Consider the following 20925-nt stretch of genomic DNA (forward strand, 5'->3'; position numbering starts at 1 on the left):
TTGAGACAGGGTTTCTCTGTGTAGCCTTGTCTGTTCTGGAACTCACTCTATAGATCAGGCTGGCCTTGAATTCTCAGAGATTCACCACCTGTTTTTATTTTAATGTTACTTTTTTGTTGTTGTTGTTCTCTCTGGTAGTATGAGTGTTCTCTTTTGAGGAATACTATGTTTTTCTGTTTTCTAATAATCTAATAACTCAATTAGGAAAATGAAAAGGTACAATGGGTAATAAATATTGTAGCAATAATAGAGAATTGAATTGTTATTATATTTGTATGATTTTTTCCATTCTTTGATTATATGTGAACAGAAGAAAACATTTTATTTTCAGAGGTAAAATATCTTTTAAAATCACAGCTACTTGGAAGGCTTCAACAAGAGGATCACAAGTCCCAGGTCTGTCTACGAAGCTTAGTGAGGCTGTCACAAAATAAGAAGTCAAAGAAAAGAGGTGGAAATTGCACTCACTGGCTAGCATGTGTGAGGCCCATGTTCATACTCTGGTACCCAAGGAAGGATAGTATGTTGTATCCCATACATATGGGAAACTACCTGTATGATTAGTACCCTCTTAGCTCATTGTTTAGAAAATCCAGTTTTATCGTTGAAGTCCTAATTCACACAGGAATGAAGTTCTGTTTGGACCATTTCAGATACTTATGTGTTGAACATTTACATTTTTGACATAATTAACAAGATTATATATTATACATGTATAATGAGAAGATTAGTATACCATTAAAACTTACAAACTAGCCAGGCATGGTAGCTCATACCTATAATCTGAGTACTTGGAAGGCTGAGGCAGAAGAATTTCTGTTTGAGTTTAAGACCAGCTTTTAACTACATAAAGCATTACAGTGTAATCTGGGATAAAGAATGAAATACATTTAAAAATCAAAAACAAAACAGTAACAATGCTGTCAAATTGTTAAGAACATCATTACTTGGGTTTGAATCTACCACCTCCTAACAATGTTTTCCCATATACAGAACTTATTGATTCAAAGGCTTGGTTTCCTTTATATATCAAGTGGGGTTATGAAAATGAGTCAGTTGCAGGACCTGGCTCACATTGAAAATACTATTAGCAACCAATGTATTTTCTGTGTAAGACTGCCTAATCTTGAAAAACAATTGCAGTAAGATTGGCTCTGCCAGCTGCAGCTCAGTGGAACCGCCTCTGCTAACCATGGAAAGGGATGTTCCTTCCATCAGCTCTGAAAAATGTTTACTTTGCTAGGGCACTTTTCAAATAATCTTTCCTCATATTCCTACTTAAAGATTAATAAAATGCCTTCCACCTGTTAGTTATCAACCTCCCATGTTTTTTGATTGATCATTGTTTTGTTTTGAAATAGAATGTTACTATTAGCCCTAGCTGGCTCTGTAACTCCAGCTAATCTTGATCTCTCAATCCAAATGCCAAGGTTACAGGCATGTTGCACCATCCTCTGGCTCAGGATACACACACACACACACACACACACACACACACACACACACACACATATATGCATAGGCAAAGAGAACTTTGTTCTATTCCTTACAAGGTCATTACTACTTAATGTATACAGGTAAAGTTACCAAGCATAGCACAAGTCGAAAATCAAACTGCTGATTTCTAAAACATCACCATTTTTATAATATTTAGGTGATTGTTTATTCTCCAAAGGTTTCATCTGCCACGAAGTTGGTACTTGATAACTTGATTAATCTAGAAAACTCAGATGTTGAATTAGATTAGTCAAATATTTAGAAGGTTGGTATTTATGGATAGCAGCATGGAACTGCCTCCTCTTTATGCATGAGCTTAAATTAAACTTTTAAAGACCAGATATTATTTAACAATCTGTATAGTCAGGTTCCTTGACCTAAGTTTTTCCTGTATATTACTTAGCTTTTATAGGACATAAATTAATAGGCTAGTAACAGAAATAATAATAAAATTCTTAATCTTCAGGAAACTTAAAAATTTATTGCAGAAGAAAGTATACAAGCCTTTCAAAGCAAGAGAAAACGAAGTATCTGAAACTAAGTAAAATGTCGCCTGTGTAAATATACCGAACTTAGGTGATGCCATTGTAGCACTCTTTCAGCATTATAACCGGTTCCCTTGAGATTTGCTTTGTCTTTTCCCAGGTTTGTTGTTGTTTTCATCTGTTTGTTTGTTTATTTGGATATGCTTTTTGTTGCCTCATTTTGTAGTCCTGGGGCCTTAATCTTCTGCTTTAGCCTCCGAAGTAATGGTATTACAGGCATGAGGCACTGTACTACCTCTCCTCCTAGCTCTTTACCAGAAGCTTGTAAGTGATAAAAACAAGACTCTGGAGTCTGGTCTTTCTGTGGTGCCTAGCTTCCCTAGCTCCATTGCTGTGTAACTAGGGTAAAGAGTGTGCCTGCTGTGTCTGCCCTCTGCATCATCCTGAGGCTGCTGCCATCTTGTTACTGCTTAGTGATGGACCATTTGTCATGGCCTCAGGCCTAGTTTGTTGCTTCTAAATTTGGAGGTAAATAATAGATTGACTTATATTTTAAAGGGAGCAAGTTTTAAGAGAATTGACTTGTAAGAACCCAAATCATTTCCCATCTTGTAAAAGTGCAATATTTGGGCTACTTTCTGTCTCTGAAGAGGCAAAGGTATGTGCTACACATTGGTGAAACACCCAGCTAGCAGAAGGGAATCTTAGTCACTCTGTTGCCATTTGACCACTCTACGCCTGGTCTAGAAGTGCAGTGTGCCTTCAGTGTGCCCCAGAACAGTTTCTTGCTGCCATTTAAAAAGCCCAGTCAATTAATTTAGTTAGGGTAGAGAAATGGTCCTCATAGTAAGAATGGTAAAAGTCAAATAATTAAAAAGTTAAATGTACAGTTAATTAAATTTTTATTTAAATTTCTCCAAAAAGCTATATAGTATATGTCACAATTTTGCCCTGGTTTTGATTTTAATTTTAATTTTATTGTTTTCTAAATTTAAGCTTTTAAATGAAGCCTTAAAAGTTACATACAGTTAAGCCCTTGATACATATTTAATTTAAAATACCAACAGCCCTTTACTATAGAGTAATGATTTCCATAATTCAACTGCTTACATTCTTTTTGCATTTTTGAACTTGCTGTATATTTGAAGGTGGCCTTTAATTCCTGATCCTCCTGCCCCCACCATCAGGGTGGGGGTACAAGCAGGGCCACCATACTTGACTACTAGAATTCTTAAAGTTCTGCTAAGTATTAAGCCAGTTTGCATTTTGAGGCTGAAATGAAGCGTAATAAGGCAATGCCTCGGAAAATAAAGACCATAGCAGCAACGTAGATATTTTAAATGTAAATGCTCTTCTCTAACTATAGTAAGTCTGTGTAAAAACAACTGGAACTCTATAATATAGGTATTCAGACTTTTTTTTCCCAAAGGGCAAGATAATAAATATTTTAGGCTTTGCTGGCCACGAAGTAAAGTGGAAACTATTACATGGGCACTTATTTAGCTATTTAAAATGTAACCGTTTAAAAATGAGAAAACTCTCCTTAGCTTAAAGGTCATAAAAATAACTGACCAAAATTTAACATAAAAGCAGTTTTCTGGTGCCTGCTTTATAACAAATAGTCACAGAGAGAACCTGGCTATGTCTTTTAATGTCTTTACTGGCAGAAATCCAGATTTAAAAAAAAGGGGGGGTCCTCTTTGTCTAGGGTAAAAGCATAAACCATTAAATATAAAATAAACTGGTAAAAATACATTGTGTTCACTAATGTTGATATTAAAAACAAGTAAAATTGGTATGTTTATTCCTTCACTAATTTCATATGCTGGATTTATGAGCATCAGAATGTACCCTGGGAATGAGAAAGTGCCTGGCTTTTCTTTCTTTTCTTTTGTAGACAGGATCTCATTGTGTGCAGCCCTGGCTGACCTGGAACTCACTGTGTAGCCCTTGGCTGGCCTTGAACTCTGCTCCTGCCTCCAGAGAGCTGGGATTAAAGATGTGCAGCACCACACCCAGCAAGCTTTTTTCTTAGGTAATTTTCTTGTAAGCTCCTCTTACAGTGCCAGCTCATGGAGTAAATGGAATGACGACTTTTTTTTCTTGATAAATCAAAGAAGAAAACAAAATTACTCTGCAAAAGACAAGCAAATAAGACTTTGTGATGCCCTTACTTAGTGCACTGAATAGCTAAATTGTTATAGTTCTAATAAGTTCTTCCTAATGATTTAAAGTATTCAGCCCATATTGCTCCATTAATTATTTTTACCTTTTTATTGTTTTTATTGAGCTATACATTTTTCTCCACTCTCCTCCTTTCCTCCCCTCTTGCCTTCTACCGTGCCATTATTTCTAAAGTATATACCATTTGCAGAGAAATTTTTGTCCTTCCAGTCTTTCCAGACTCTGTGGAGCCAGAATTCTTCATACTATAAAAAGAGATGCTGGCATACCAGCATTTCTTGACTCATTATTTCTGATTCATTTAATGATTCCACTTGCTTTATTAAAGAAAATTGCAGACGAAATCATCAAAGAGAAAACCTAGGGTTCCTAGGGGGTTAAAAGCCCTGGTACTCCGTTTGCTTGTTCTTGTTTTGTGGTTCAGAGTCAGCTTCATGGCTTATTTCCCAAAGTGTAGTTCAGCCCTGAGGTTCTGCAACTGGAGGTGTTCAAAGTCAGTCCTGCCCCACATTATGGCAGGATTAGGGCTGACTTACTGGGAGGGAAAAGAGATTCACTGCAGTCTTCCTTCTGATCTTACTCAGTGAGTATATCTGTTTCCTTGATTTCTTCCTGCACATTTGTCCCTTCAGGGAGCATCACAGAGGGGAACGAAATCCTTTAGATTGAGATGATTGATGACAAAAGTGGTGACTATAATGCTTTACATATTTGGTTTTTTGAAATCTTCATAAGTGACATTAGTTATTATGTTCCCTTCACTAGATTTAATATCAGAGGAACAGCAGTAGGTGATAGAATAATGAGGTAATTCAGAGTGCTCCTTCATTTCTTCTTGATGGTGATTTACCAGGTCTTCTCTTTCCACAGCTAACCACCTTACCTATTAACAGTTAATAACCTCCTTTGACCTTACTGAACTCCTAAGTGCTAAGCATTGTTAACAGGTTGCTTTTCACTGACTGTATTGATCTGCATGTACTGCATGGGAGTAGAATGAAAAGATGTCCTGTGTGCAGATGTGACTGCATTTCCTCCGTGTGGCAACACGTAACTGTTGTCTAATGGGGTCCTTCAAATACCGGTTACTTGCTTTGAAAGTTGGTTGAAGAATGCAACTTAATGTTTTCTTTAAAACTTGATTGGCATAATAATTAGAAGTTTTTGTTATTCATATGTACTTTTTCTTCAAGTCTAATTCTGTGCTGTTTTAAGATTCCGATTTTTCAATGCCATCTTCTTATAAGTAACTAAATAATTTAAGAATATCACAGAGCAAGTTGATATAGAACCCATAAGTACATCTCTAATTGAAAAGCTGGCAGCGGCACACATTTTTTAGTAGAATGTTAAACTGAGCCCCATATTCTATTGGTCATGCCTGCTTACTGTAAAAAGTAGCCAAACTAAGAAGTGGCATGTTTTTCTGACCTTATCAGTTTCTAAAACAAAGTAGTACATAAAATATTTAGTAACAATCCGAATGTAAAAATAGGTGGTTTCCTATATGGAATACAGAAATAGTAAGGTAAGCCAAAAATTAGCATAAATCTATAGCAATTCCTCATTAAGACTATCCCCAGTAAATTTGAGTTCAATTTTGCTTTTTAAAACAAGTTTTATTGCTATTATTATATGTATATTTGAGGGCGCGTATGGTCTGCACTGTGAGTGTGGCAGCTGAGAAGAACTTTGTGGAGTCCCTCTTGTCGCCTCCACCTTTATGAGGGTCCAGGAGATCCAGTGCAGGTCACCGGCTAAGCCACATCACAGGCCCTCATTTTTGTTGTTATTCTGGTGTTTGGAGGCTGTTTTGACATTAAAGCATATTTGAAGTCAATAATTTTGCAAATGATTCTACTACTGACTGTCACTTTTTAATTTAATGACACCAAAATGGAATTTATTTCAGGATTTTTTCATGTTTTTAACTCACTAAACTTTATACCTGTACTCAAAGCTGGTTTCTGCTTTTAAAATGAAGATTACAGCTAAAAAGTAACGTGTTGCTTTAATTGAGTCTTACAGAGACTAAAACTATAGAGTAGACAATGTAAAAAGCAGTGACTGATGCTGAAACAGAAGATGTCACCCTTTAGTGAATAAAATTAGACTCCTTCTCCACTCAGGCTTTATGTAGAGATTACTTAAGTATATTTCTAATTATACAACAGTGTTTTCCTAAGGTCACATGCACACAGCTGTTCTGTTACCCCTTCTATAAATTTCTGCTGAAGTAAATTAGAAAAATAAAACTATCACAGATATGACAGTTCTCACAAGGGACTGTGTTATATTTTATGAATATGCCTTACTGTATTGCAAATGCTACATACCGTATTATTTATTTGAATAGTAAATAAAATGGTACTTGTCCTCCTCTCTTTTTCTTCTGTGATCTCATCCTATCTCTTAGTCTGTTGAATAGTCCCCACTCTCTCCCTCCAGTCTCCTTCATTAGATGAACTTTCTTTTAAGAGATGGATTGTCCAGAGTGGAGTGGACACAGTCCCACAACCTGGTAGTCTCCAGCATTTAGGAGCTTTTTAAAAAAAAAAAACAAAATAAAACAATCTTTTCTCATTTTTCATACCAATCCCAGTTCCCTCTCCCTCCCTTCCTCCCACTTCCCCCACCACAGCCCCCATCCACTCCTCAGAGAGGGTAAGGCTTCCCATGGGGAGTCAACAAAGTCTGGCACATCACTTTGAAGCAGGACCAAGGCCCTCCCCTCTATATCTAAGCTGAGCATGGTATCCTTCCAAAAAGAAAGAGCTCTAAAAAGACAGTTTAAGCACTAGGGATAAATCCTGGTCCTACTGCCAGTGGCCCCACAGACTGCCCCAGCCATATATAACTGTCGCCCACATTCAGAGGGCCTAGTTATGGCCTGTGTTCCCCCACTGTCAGTCCAGAGTCAGGAGTCAGTGAGTATATTTAGCTCAGGTCAACTGTTTCTGTGAGTCTCCCCATTACGGTATTGACCTCTTTGCTCATATTATTGCTCCTCCCTCACTTTGACTGGACTCTGGGAGTTCGGCCCAGTGCTTAGCTATGGATCTCTGCATCATCTTCCATCAGTTGCTGGATGAAGGTTCTGTGATGACAATTAAGATCACCAAAATTATTTCAGGGGAAGGCCAGTTTAAGCACCCTCTCCACTATTGCTTAGGGTCTTAGCTGGGGTCATCCTTGTGGATTCCTGGGAATTTTCCTAGTACCGGGTTTCTTGCTAGCCCCACAATGACTCCCTCAGTCAAGAAATATCTGTCCTTACTGTCCCTCTCTGTCCTTTCCCCATCTTGGCCATCCAGTTCCTTCATGTTCTCCTCCTACTTCCTTTCTCCATCCCCCCACCCCACACACACACTCCCAATTTTCTCAGGAGATCTTGTCTATTTTCCCTTCCCAGGGGGAATCCATGTATATCTCCCTTAGGGTTCTCCTTGTTACCTAGCTTCTCTGGGGTGGTGGACTATAGGCTGGTTATCCTTTGCTTTTTGTCTGCTGTCCACTGTGAGTACGTACTACATTTCTCTCTCTGAGTCTGGGTTACCTCACTTAGGGTGGATTTTTCTAGTTCCATTCATTTGCCTGAAAATTTCAAGATGTCATTATTTTTAACCTCTGAGTAATACGCCATTGTGAAAATGTACCACATTTTCTTTTTTTTTTCTTTTTATTTATTTATTCTAGTTTTTCAAGACAGGGTTTCTCTCTGTAGCTTTGGAGCCTGTCCTGGAACTAACTCTTTTTTATTATTATTATTAAAAATTTCCACCTCCTCCCCACTTCCCATTTCCCTCCCACTCCCCCCACTCCCCTTCCCTCTCCAGTCCTAAGAGCAGTCAGGGTTCCCTGACCAGTGGGAAGTCCAAGGTTGTCCTCCCCTCCTCCATCCAGGTCTAGGAAGGTGAGCATCCAAACAAACCAGGATCCCACAAAGGCAGTCCATGCTGTAGAATCAAAACCCAGTGCCATTGTCCTTGGCTTCTCAGTCAGCCCTCATTGACAGCCGCATTCAGAGAGTCTGGTTTGATCACATGCTCCATCAGTCCCAGTCCAGCTGGCCTTGGTGAGTTCTCATTAGATCAATCCCACCATCTCAGTGAGTGGACGCACCTCTCACGGTCCTGACTTCCTTGCTCATGTTCTCCCTCCTCCTGCTCCTCATTTGGACCTTGGGAGCTCAGCCCAGTGCTCCAATGTGGGTCTCTGTCTCTATCTCCATCCATCGCCAGATGAAGGTTCTATGGTGATATGCAAGATATTCATCAGTGTGGCTATGGGACAAGGTCAGTTCAGGCACCCTCTCCTCTGCTGCCCAAGGAACAAGCTGGGGACATCTCCTTGGACCTGGGAACCTCTTTAGAGTCAAGTCTCTTGTCAACCCTAAAATGGCTCCCTTAATTAAGATATCTACTTCCCTGCTCCCATATCCACCCTTCCTCCATCCTAACCATCCCATTCCCCCAAGCTCTCCCCAATTCTTCCCTTCTCCCTCCCCATCTCCCCTTACACCTACCCCACCCCCACCCCCGTGTACCCAACTTTTGCCTGGCAATCTTGTCTACTTCCAATATCCAGGAGGATAACTATATGATTTTCTTTGGGTTCACTTCTTATTTAGCTTCTCTAGGATAACGAATTATGGGCTTAATTTCCTCTATGTATGGCTAGAATCCACGTATGAGTGAGTACATACCATATTCATCTTTTTGGATCTGGGTTAGCTCACTCAGTAAAGTGTTTTCTATTTCCATCCATTTGCATGCAAAATTCAAGATGTCATTGTTTTTTACCGCTGAGTAAAACTCCAAAGTGTATATGTTCCATATCTTCCTTATCCATTCTTCTATTGAGGGGCACCTAGGTTGTTTCCAGGTTCTGGCTACTACAAATAGTGCTGCTATGAACATAGTTGAACAAACGCTTTTGTAGTATGATTGGGCCTCTCTTGGGTATATTCCCAAGAGTGGAATTGCTGGGTCCTGAGGGAGGTTGACTCCCAGTTTCCTGAGAAACCGCCACACTGATTTCCAAAGTGGTTGCACAAGTTTGCATTCCCACCAACAATGGATGAGTGTTCCCCTTACTCCACATCCTCTCCAGCATAGGCTATCATTGGTGTTTTTGATTTTAGCTATTCTGACAGGTATAAGATGGTATCTCAAAGTTGTTTTGATTTGCGTATCTCTGATCGCTAAGGAGGTTGAACATGACCTTAAGTGTCTTTTGGCCATTTGAATTTCTTCTGTTGAGAATTCTTTGTTCAGTTCAGTACTCCATTTTTTATTTGGGTTAATTAGAATATTAATGTCTAGTTTATTGAGTTCTTTATATATTTTGGAGATCAGACCTTTGTCTGATACAGGGTTGGTGAAGATCTTCTCCCATTCAGTAGGTTGCCTTTTTGTCTTAATGACAGTGTCCTTTGCTTTACAGAAGCTTCTCAGTTTCAGGAGGTCCTATTTATTCATTGTTGCTCTTATTGTCTGTGCTGCTAGGGTTCTACATAGGAAATGGTCTCTGTGCCCATGTGTTGTAGACTACTTCCCACTTTCTCTTCTATCAGGTTCAGTATGGTCAGATTAATACTGAGGTCTTTAATCCATTTGGACTTGAGTTTTGTGCATGGTGATAGATATGGATCTATTTTCATTCTTCTACAGGTTGACATCCAGTTATGCCAGCACCATTTGTTAAAGATGCTTTCTTTCTTCCATTGTATACTTTTAGCTCCTTTGTCGAAAATCAGGTGTTCATAGGTTTGTGGATTAATATCTGGGTCTTCGATTCGATTCCATTGGTCAACATCTCCGTTTTTGTGCCAGTACCAAGCAGTTTTCATTACTGTAGCTCTGTAATAGAGTTTGAAGTCAGAAATGGTAACGCCTCTAGAAGTACTTTTATTGTATAGGATTGTTTTGGCTATCCTGGGTTTTTTGTTTTTCCATATAAAGTTGATTATTGTTCTCTCAAGGTCCGTGAAGAATTTTGTTGCGATTTTTATGGGGATTGCATTGAATCTATAGATTGCTTTTGGTAGAATTGCCATTTTTGCTGTGTTGATCCTCCCAATCCAAGAGCATGGGAGATCCTTCCATTTTCTAGTATCCTCTTCAATTTCTTTCTTCACAGCCTTAAAGTTCTTGTCAAATAGGTCTTTCACTTCCTTGGTTATATTTACCCCAAGATACTTTATGCTATTTGTTGCTATCATGAAAGGTGATGTTTCTCTGATTTCCCTTGATGTTTCTTTGTTCTTTGTGTATAGGAGGGATACTGATTTTTTGGAGTTGATCTTGTATCCTGCCACATTACTAAAGGTGTTTAGCAGCTGTAGGAGTTCTTTGGTAGAGTTTTTGGGGTCGCTTATGTACAGTATCATATCATCTGCAAATAATGAAAGTTTGACTTCTTTTTTTCCAATTTGAATCCCCTTGATCTCCTTATGCTGTTTTATTGCTATTGCTAGAACTTCAAGCACTCTATTGAAGAGGTATGGAGAGAGTGGACAGCCTTGTCTTGTTCCCGATTTTAGTGGAATAACTTTTAATTTCTCTTCATTTAATGTAATGTTAGCTGTCAGTTTGCTGTATATTGCTTTTATTATATTTAGGAATGAACCTTGTATCCCTAATCTCTCCAAGACCTTTATCATAAAGGGGTGTTGAATTTTGTCAAATGCTTTTTCAGCATCTAATGAAATGATCATATATTTTTTCCTTCAGTTTATTTATATGATGGATTACAATGATAGATTTTCGTATGTTGAACCAGCCCTGCCTCTCTGGGATGAAGCCCACTTGATCATATTGTATAATTTTTTGGATGTATTCTTGGATTCGGATTGCTAGTATTTTGTTGAGAATTTTTGCATCGATGTTCATGAGTGAGATTGGTCTGTAATTCTCTTTCTTGGTTAAGTCTTTGTGTGGTTTTGGTCTATTTTGTGAAACACATTAAGGAGTGTAGGTATTAACTCCTCTTGGAAGTTCTGGTAGAATTCTGCATTGAAACCATCTGGTCCAGGGCTTTTATTGGTAGGGAGGTTTCTGATGACAGCTTCTATTTCCTCGCGACTTACAGGTCTATTCAAACAACCCCAGAGAAACTAGGTAACAAGGAGAACCATTTAGGAGGGTTGATCATTTTGGTAGTGGGACCCTGTGAGCATAGCTCAAGCAAATATTTTCTTGCCTCTGCCTCCAGAATAGGTGAGACTACAGGCATGCACTACCATTGTCCTGAACCTTCAGTTTGTCTTAAAATCAGCTTCTAAGTTCCACACATAAATCCTCAGATGCTGGTTATAGTTGTGGCAAACATATAAATTTTAGTGAAAGGTGAGTATAATACAGTTATCTTTGTATTTATTTAAACTTTTGAAAACGTCTTTCAGTGGCGGGGGAGATGGCTCAGTGGGGCCTGAGTTTAGATTCCCAGCATGCACACAAAAGTTAGGTATAGTGGCACGTGACTGTAACCATAGCATCTGGGTGGGTGGAAACAAGTGAACCCCAGGGTTGCCCAGCTAGCAGGTCTATCTGAAACAGGAGCTCCAATTTCAATGAGAGACCCTGTCTGGAGTAATATAAGGTGTACATGGTTGAAGGAGACACTGGAGAGGATAGGCACATCTGCACACACATAAACTCACACAGTAACGTTTTGTAATTTTTTACAAAGTAATTTTACAAATCTTTTATAAGAATTTTAATTTTTGTAACAAATGTGTTCTTTTACATTTTTATACTGATCATGTATTGCTGATTTTTAGAAATGCAGTTGATTTGTATCCTAGTTGTATTTCTAGCCACATTACTTTTCTAGAATTTGTATTAATTAGCCTATAAGTTATTTTTATTTTTTATGTAGAAATTATATGGTCTACAAATGCAGATTTTCTTTTTCCTCCATTTTTTTCCTTACTGTGCCAGCTAATAATGGTATCAGGTATCATACCTTACCCCTAACTGTGGGAAGAATGCCCCACTGGTGTGTTTAGGTGGGTAGTTAGGGTTCCTCTGAGTAGCTTATACAAGCATGTATTCACCAAAAGATGTGTCATATGGTAATGGTGACCCAATTTCAGTCATCAGAAACTAAACAACACAATAAATAAGTTATACTTATGCAAAGGCATACTTTCCAGGAAAGATAAGTGAACTTCACTGAGTACATCAGCCTGAGTGACAATTACAGTATCAACCTAAGGAAGCTGGGATGTGCTGGAAGACGGCCACACAGGCAGGAGGATCTGAGTTTGAGCCGGTAAAACCCATGCAAAGCCAGACATAGTAGATATGTCAGTAATCCCGGTGCTTTTTCCTTGAGGTGGGAAATGGAAACAGGAGAATTCCTGTACTAATAAAAATCAATCTTAAAAAGAGTCCTTTGTTCTTGAGTAGCTGCTACTACCATCAGCCCCTTTGGAGAGAGGATAGAATCTGTCTCTTTACCTGGAAGTTTCTCCTTTAGTGTGGAGCCATATAAAAGAGTCGCTTACTTGAAGGTTTTCATTTTATCTCTTATTGATATTTATCTTTTAATGATATTCTCCTTTTGACTGATCTGCTCTTGGAACATCTTTGAACTATGTCAGAGTATTAGTTTACCACTGCTCCCATGTTCTTATTTTCCTTGGGGTTCTCTTTATGGCCTTTGTGAAGAGAAATACTTAAAAATTGAACAGGGCATTGGGTTTTTGTTTCTTTTGAGACAATGCCTCAAGTAGCCCAGGCTTCAAAATCCACTTTGGAGTCAGAGCTGGTCTTGGTTCCTGATCCCCTTTTACACACACACACACACACACACACACACACCCTCCACGGGTGTGACTCCAGGCCTAGGCCACCAAACAAGGTGAACAGGATGGTTTTTTTTTTTTAAATAAAATTGCACATGAATTTTGTCTGTTTGGTTTTATAAAATAGTACTTTAGAAACTACTGTGTCGCATGCTATTTTCTTTTTCAACCAGAACCAATTTCCTAAGTGATCACTGAACTAAAATATCTTGTAGTTACTCAACTGCTATGATAAACTCTGCTTTTTTATGCTTTTGATTGGGGGCGTTTTATTAAAATAATGTGTTTGAAATATAGACTTACTGTATTTTGATGTTTTTCATCATTATTCAGAAGTTGCCTCTGAATGTTTATTTTTGTTTTGTTTGAATTTGTAATATACAGACGCTCCGCTGTTGCCCGCATCCAGGAGTTCTTCAGGAGGAGAAAAGAAAGGAAAGAGATGGAAGAACTGGATACTTTGAACATCAGGAGGCCACTAGTAAAGATGGTTTATAAGGGCCATCGCAACTCCCGGACAATGGTACCTGACGCTCATAGCATTTTTTGATGTGGTACAGTTGCCTGGGGTTTTCATTGTTGTTGTTTTGCTTTTATTTTTGTTTTTGTTTTTGTTTTTTGCGACAGGGTTTCTCTGTGTAGCCTTGGCTGTCCTGGAACAGACACTGTAGACCAGGCTGGCCTCAAACTCACAGAGATCCACCTGCCTCTGCCTCCAGGGTGCCACCACTACCTGGCCTCATGGTTTTTTTCCTCCTATGGTGATTTTGTTACTCTTTTATTCAAATATGGTTCTTTTAGTCTTGTAATATATTGCAAAAAAAAAATTCTACCTTACTAAAGAAATATATGTGTGTTAGAAAAATTATTTTAGCTTGGAACAAGTAGATATTGCTTTTTTAATAAAAATTTATTTATTTATTTATTGTTTATGCTTGCTGTCCTCAGAAATTTACTGTTAAATTTTTTAAAGCCTATTTTACCACATTTTGTTATTTTGGAATGAGAAAACAAATCTATATACAGAATCCAGGTTGAGTATAAAATACAGATACATTAATTACAACACCTTTTAAAGGAACAGCTAAAAATTGGCTTTGATCACTCCTTGCTTTAATTCTTCATCTCTGAAATTGACAGGATAGACCAGGAGATCTTCAATCAGTTGTAGTGTTTAAAACCCACAAATCTGCATGCCCAGTGCAAGGAAACAATATAGCTATTACTCTAAACCATGCATAGCTAGGAAGTGTTCTATATGCCTGTAGTGTTACCACAAAGTACTTACAGATCATGTTTTTACCTTCTTGAGGTTCTAGGTAAAAATGAACTGAATTGAGGAAATAATTAGCTCTCTCTGTATATCATCAGTAGTAACAATTTCATCATTTTTAATCGGATACTCATTAATAGAAGTAACCAATTTGTACTTTATGCATTTTGCCAATTAGAAATCTAGATGAAAGTAATTAAAAGGTGGCTGAGGCCATACCTCAATGGTCAAGTGCTTACCTAGTGTGCACATGACCCCGAGTTCATGGTTTAGTACAGAAAGAAATGAAAACCCAAGGTGAGCAAGTAAGTGCACAGCAGCAGCTCCATGTGACGACAGGGTCTCTCCTTCCCTGCTGTCCTGTGGCAGTACCAGAAACAGTAGAAGTGGCAACTGCAGGGACAATGGTTTTAAAGGCAATGTCTGAAGTGTAAAGCTCTTTTTTACAGTCCTTTCTTGTATGTTTATTAAAATAGTGTAGCTATTTAGTATGCCATATTCCTTTGTCTGCTTGCTTGACTAGGGATATGTTTGTTTATCTTCTTGATTATGTGGGCTAACAGTTAATGAAAAAAATACAATTCCTATTCCCTATGAAATGTTTTCATTATTTTATAGAGCTAAAATGAGATGGGTTTTAGAAAGTTCATCTATATGTATATACTGTTTTCCATTATACTGTTTTAAGTCCAGAAATCTCGTTTTCTTGTTTAGCATGTATGAGGTACCTGATGTGTGTCAAATACTGTCTCATAGCAAAACCTGCTCTTGTGGGAGGCTTCCCATGTGTGGCCACTATGTTATTTCCCCAGTGAAGTGCTATCATGATTTTAAGATTCTTAGGGAGAAAAAAACTTCAGTATTTCACTTTTTAATTTTAAAATCAATTCATTTATAACATAGAAATGGAATCTGTCTTTCTTTGATAACTTTGACTTAGATGTCCTTGTGCTTCTTAAAATCCCTCAGATAAAAGAAGCCAATTTCTGGGGTGCTAACTTCGTAATGAGTGGTTCCGATTGTGGCCATATCTTCATCTGGGATCGGCACACTGCTGAGCACTTGATGCTTCTGGAAGCGGATAATCATGTGGTCAACTGTCTGCAGCCTCACCCATTTGACCCAAGTAAGACAGCTTTCATAGAGCAAGTGTAGAGACTGCTGGTGTCATTCATCAGTGGAGTCAATATTACAAACGTCTGAATTGCCCTACTAAGCACTACTAGAGAGAGTTATAGCTCTACATGGATTTAAAACAACTTGCTTTTATGTATGGGAGAGCAGCTCAGAGAGCCCTACTCCTATCTGAGAAGATACAGGCAGTTAATGCTGCAGGTAGAGGAAGAGCCATTTTCCCTCAGGGATGTGGCTCCTGATAAGTTGCCCATGCTGGAGGATCGCCCAACTCATACACATTCTGGCAGCACTGATTGGATTTGTGGTTTTAAAAGTGAGTACATAAAGTTAGGAAGGATACATGGGTGACAATCTCGGAAGAGCTGGAGAGAAGGGAAAGGGGTTTGATCAGAACATTTTGTGTGCATGTGTGAAATTCTCAAAGGACAAATATTTTTAAAGGTTCCCAGCCTCAAAAATAAAGAAAAGAATGTGCTTTTGACAGATATTCTAAAGAAATAGGTTAAAAGGTTTATTCTTCTAATATTTAAAATTTATAGAGTCTGACATGACTGAATTTCTCATCATTTATTCAAAACAAACCTGCAAGTCTTTTTAAGACTTCACATGTCTGAATTAATTTATTAGCATAAAATAGAATTGGCTTGCTCTTGCCTTCTTTTTGAAGTGGCCACATATTTCACAAGAAAACAATGAATATGACAAATTTGAGTGACTTCAAGGTCTTAAAATTTCTTTCTACAGTTAGTTACTTTTAGGAAATGTTCCAAATGATAATTAACAGTTAATTACGTGGTAAAAGGCTAGAGTGATGGCTCAGCAGTAAAAACATTACTGCCCTTGAAGAGCACCCAAGTTTGGTTCCCAGTACCCACATCAAGTAGCTCACAGGGAAGCTGATGCCCTCTTCTGGCTTGCATGCACCTGTACTCTTGTGTACCCGTAGGCGCGTGTGCGCGCATACACACAGACACACAATTTAAAACAAATCTTTGGCCAGGTGTGGTGGCACACACCTTTATTTCCAGCACTCAGGAGGCAGAGTCAGGTAGATCTCTGTGATTTCCAGGTAAGCGTGGTCTACATAGTGAGCTCCGGGACAGCCAGGGCTATGTAGAGACCCTGTCTCAAAAGACAAATAAACAAACAAAATACTTCAAAAATATGTATAATAGTTTTCATTCAAGCCAAATTTTGTTAATTTTGCACCTATGCTTAATATTTATATCTTGAATTTATGATAAAGGTATAAATTTTCTTTCTAGTTCTAGCCTCATCTGGCATAGACTATGATATAAAGATCTGGTCGCCACTAGAAGAGTCAAGGATTTTTAATCGAAAACTTGCTGATGAAGTAAGACTTTTACTATATTTCTATTTTAATTTTTATCTATAATGCGATCTTAAGATAAAACTAGTTTGTTATTAGTTGCTAACATAAAACAAAATCATTCAGTTAAGGAAGTTAAAATTTTAATCTCAGCATTTATGATGCACAGGCAGGTGGATGTCAAAGTTCAAGGTCAGCCTGGTGGTCTTTATAGCAAGTTCTAGGCCAGCAACAACTATAAAATGAGACCATGTCTTAGGAAAAGAGGGGGAGCAAGAAGAGGCCAAATCTTTAAAGAGAAAGGAGGTCAAATCTTTTGAAAAAGAAAAATGAGCCAAGTGGCGGTGACACATGCCTTTAATACCAGCACTTGAGGGGCAGAGGCAAAGACAGGCAGATCTCTGTGAGCTTGAGGCCAGCCTGGTCTTTAAGAGCTAATTCCAGGACAGGCTCCAAAGTTACAGAGAAACCCTGCCTTGAAAGACTTAAAGAAAAGAAAGAAATATGAAATAAAAACATATCTATAATACTAAATGTAAAAACTAGATTGTTATCTTACTAATTACAATATTGACTTTAATAACAGATTAGGAACATATTTTAAAGAAAAATAAGTTTGATTGTCATACCTATTATGTATAATAACAGAAAACATTAAAAGGGTGTATACTTCTGGGCAGTGGAACATGCCTTTGACCTCCTGAGAGAGGCAGAAGAAGAAGAAGAAGAAAAAGTTTGTCTTTTAAAAGTGTTTTGATTGCAAATTGATTATGTAGCCTGTAATTCACCTTCTACCACTCAGGAAGCTGAAGAGTTCTTTCTGGTCAAACTGAATCACACGTCAAGACTCTGTCCTAATAAGCAACAGAATGAAGCGAGGGGTGGGGTCACCTTACTACATGTGACCCTCCATAATTGTAGACATTTCACTTTTTCTAATTTTGAGTTTTTCGCAGGGAATTATGACTGCCCCTCTCAACCCCACCCCCCACCCCCACCAGTGTCAAAAGGTAGCGCAACAAATGATCAGAAAATTTTTCTTTATTACGTTTTAAGATTCCCTTAGTTCCTTGGTTTTACTCATTTTCATTAACAGTTTTTAACTAGCATATAAAATGATGGGTCTCAGTGAGAGAGGGGTGTGTGTGTGTGAAGTTCTGCATATGAAAAGACACAAGGTATTTTACCTTTGTACTGTCCTGTTCTCCTCTCTTGCCTCTGCCACTCTTTTCCCTTTCGACCCCTTCCTCTCTGCTCCTGCTTCACTTCTGTTTTCATGCCATGTTATTTTATTCTTCATAACAGAGAGAAACATACTATATTTATCTTTCTGAGTCTTGTCTATTCCACTGAGCACAGTAATCTCTTTTCTACCCATTTTTTGCAGAGGACATAATCTAACCTTTCTTTCTGCTGACTTAACCCTAGATATATTGTCTTTATCCGTGGATGTCTAGGCTGGTTCTGGTTTGGATTTATGAGTGCTGCAGTGGTACACATGTATGCACTAGTATCTCTATGGTGTGCTGCCTTAGACTCCTTTGCATATAAATACAGAGCTGATATGGTAAATTATACAGTAGTCCTATCTGTAGTCTTTTGGAGGAAGCATCCCACTGATTCTGATAGGAGCTGTACCAGTTTATATTGCCTCCAGCAGTACACCCTGGCTCTTTTCTCACACTTCCTCTCCAGCATTTGTTGTCATTTGTTTTCCTCTGTTTTCATTTGATATCTCAGTGTAGAGTTTTTTGTTTTTGTTTTTTGTTTTTTGAGACAGGGTTTCTCTATGAAGCTCTGGAGCCTGCCCTAGAACTAGCTCTTGTAGTCCAGGCTGGCCTCGAACTCACAGAGATCCAATCCACCTGCCTCTGCCTCCCGAATGCTGGGATTAAAGGTGTATGCCACCACTGCCTGGCCTAATTTTTTTTGTTGTTGTTTTGATTGGGGAATCTCACTTTACAGCCTCAACTGGCCTCAAACTGGCTATGTGGACCAGGCTAACCTCAAACTTGCAGAGATCCTCCTGTTATAGTGCATTGCCCTGTTGGCTGAGGGTGTTGAACATTTTCTTTCTGTTTATTGGTCACTTGTATTTCATTTGAGAACTTCCTGTCCAAGTATTTTCTCCACTGGTTGGATAACTTGGTTTTTAATATTTAATTTTCTGCTCTCTTTCAGATGCACAGTTTACACAGATTTCTCTTCCATTCTGTAGGCTTGTCTTTTCACTGTGTTAATGGGAAGAAGCCTTTTAATTTGATGAAATCCTATGTGTCCAGTCTTGGAATAATTTCTTAAGCTATTAGAGTCCCTTTTTATTTAGTTCCTCTCTGTGTTTATATCTTGAAGTGTTCTCCCCTAACACTAAAAGTTTCAAATCCTACATTAATGATCCATTTTGAATTGAATTTTGGACAGAATTAGAGATGTAGTTGTAACCTCATTCTACTTGGGGATCTTCAGTTTTCCCAGCACATTTGACTAACAGGCTCTCTCTCCAGTTTAAGTTGTTTTCCATACTGTGAAAGTCCTCATCTTCCTGAGTAGGTTCATGGGTATCTGGTGTATTTATGGGTATCTGGTGTGTTTATGGATTTTGATGCTGTTGTGAATGGGGCTGTTCTCGTTTTTTCTCAGCACATATGTTATAGGGAAATAGGAAAGCTACTGGTTCTGTATATTGGGTTTTGTAGTTTGCTGCTTTGCTTGGGACAGGGGCCAGGAGAGTGCAGAAAGGACTAGATATGGCCAGAGTACAGGACATGCTTGAGCTAAGTAAGGTCATCATGAAACCCATCATTTTGTACAACAAATATAAATAAAGTTTTAAAGTCATGCTAGTCTCTTATCTTCCTTTAAGTTCAAGTTAAAGTAATTGTTTGACATTGAATAGCTTTAAGGTGGAAATATAGACATTATACATAAAAAGAATGAAAGATATTTTTCCTAAGACTTGGTGATTTTGAAAACTGTTTCATAATCTTGAAGGCAAGGATGCTGTTACTGTGTGAACTCTGACATAGTTGTCTCACCTGCTGTAGGTAATAACTCGGAATGAACTCATGCTGGAAGAGACTAGAAACACCATTACTGTCCCAGCCTCTTTCATGTTGAGAATGTTGGCATCACTGAATCACATCCGAGCAGGTAAGAGCTCTATCACTAACTCTATCACTGACGTCATTATTGCACTGAAAACAGTCAGCCCTACTTTACAGAAGTTTCCATGACTTTCTTAAGATTCAAAAATGAAAGCAACAACTTCAGAACCAGGATTTTTTTTCTGTGAACCCTTGACCTTAACCCAGTGAATTATTTCCTTATAAACTAAATTTATTGTAAAATGGTAAGATGAAAACAAAGTCACTTGAGAGCTCTTTATTAGCTGATCTTCTCATAATACAAAATTGTACCATAAACCTCCAGACACACTGTACTGCTGGGTGGTGATCTAAACACAAATAGAGGGAGGAGGAACAGTTGTCCAAAGTCACCTGAGGCTACACAGTAAGTTCAAGGCTAGCCTGAAAGATAAGAGATCCTGCCTCAGCTAACAAAAAAAACCCAAAAATACAAAGTTATGCTAAATATACTTTAATATAGATTTATTCAAAATCAGTAATGCCCCAAATAAAAACAAATATAACATGGTAAGAGAGAAAAATATATTACTATATTTTCAATAACTTTTTAAAGATTTATTTATCTTTATTCTGTGTGTATGAGTTTTTTTCCAAAGTTTATTAAATTATGAAAGTTTCCATTTCCGCCCCTCCTCCCAACACCCTCCCACTATGAGTTTTACCTGCATATATATTTATGTACCATGTGTGTGCAGTGCCAGAAGAGGGTGTTCGATCCTCTGGAACTGCAGTTACAGACTGTGGTCTTGACTCGAGAGCTGCTGTGTGGGTGCTGGGAACTGAATCCAGGTCAGCTCTTAACCGCTGAGCCATCTCAGTAACCCATCAGTACTTTAGATGATAAACTGTGGTTCAATGACACAAATCCAAAAGCCACATATATTACAACTGATATTCAAGAGTAAATTGCATAATCTGTATTCATAACAGTAGAATTATTATCAAGTTTGTACTATGACAACATTTTTATCAGGCAGGAATGTTTATCACATCTCACTGATTTCATAAATGCATTCATGTTAGGTAGTATTATGTATCATTTGTAGAGTAACTATTCTGTA

The 20925-nt window shown here is 38.1% G+C and overlaps 1 protein-coding gene across 6 annotated transcripts in view; it reads left to right on the top strand.

Annotated features, from left to right (window-relative positions):
• Window positions 1–20925, top strand: part of Dcaf6 (DDB1 and CUL4 associated factor 6) — a 117149-nt gene that overhangs the window by 93438 nt on the left and 2786 nt on the right. For 3 of the 6 annotated variants that reach the window (XM_085687980.2, XM_085687981.2, XM_085687982.2), the window contains 5 exons: window positions 4932–4973; window positions 13363–13501; window positions 15221–15377; window positions 16654–16742; window positions 19763–19868. In XM_085687980.2, coding sequence (XP_085544106.1) covers window positions 4932–4973; window positions 13363–13501; window positions 15221–15377; window positions 16654–16742; window positions 19763–19868 — 533 coding nt within the window. The remainder of the gene's footprint in view (window positions 1–4931; window positions 4974–13362; window positions 13502–15220; window positions 15378–16653; window positions 16743–19762; window positions 19869–20925) is intronic. The other 3 variants (XM_048421357.3, XM_048421358.3, XM_048421359.3) reach the window with 1 other exon arrangement.

This window comes from Myodes glareolus, chromosome 5 (genome assembly GCF_982192425.1).
Source record: "Myodes glareolus chromosome 5, mMyoGla1.1, whole genome shotgun sequence".
Taxonomy (NCBI): Eukaryota; Metazoa; Chordata; class Mammalia; order Rodentia; family Cricetidae; genus Myodes; species Myodes glareolus.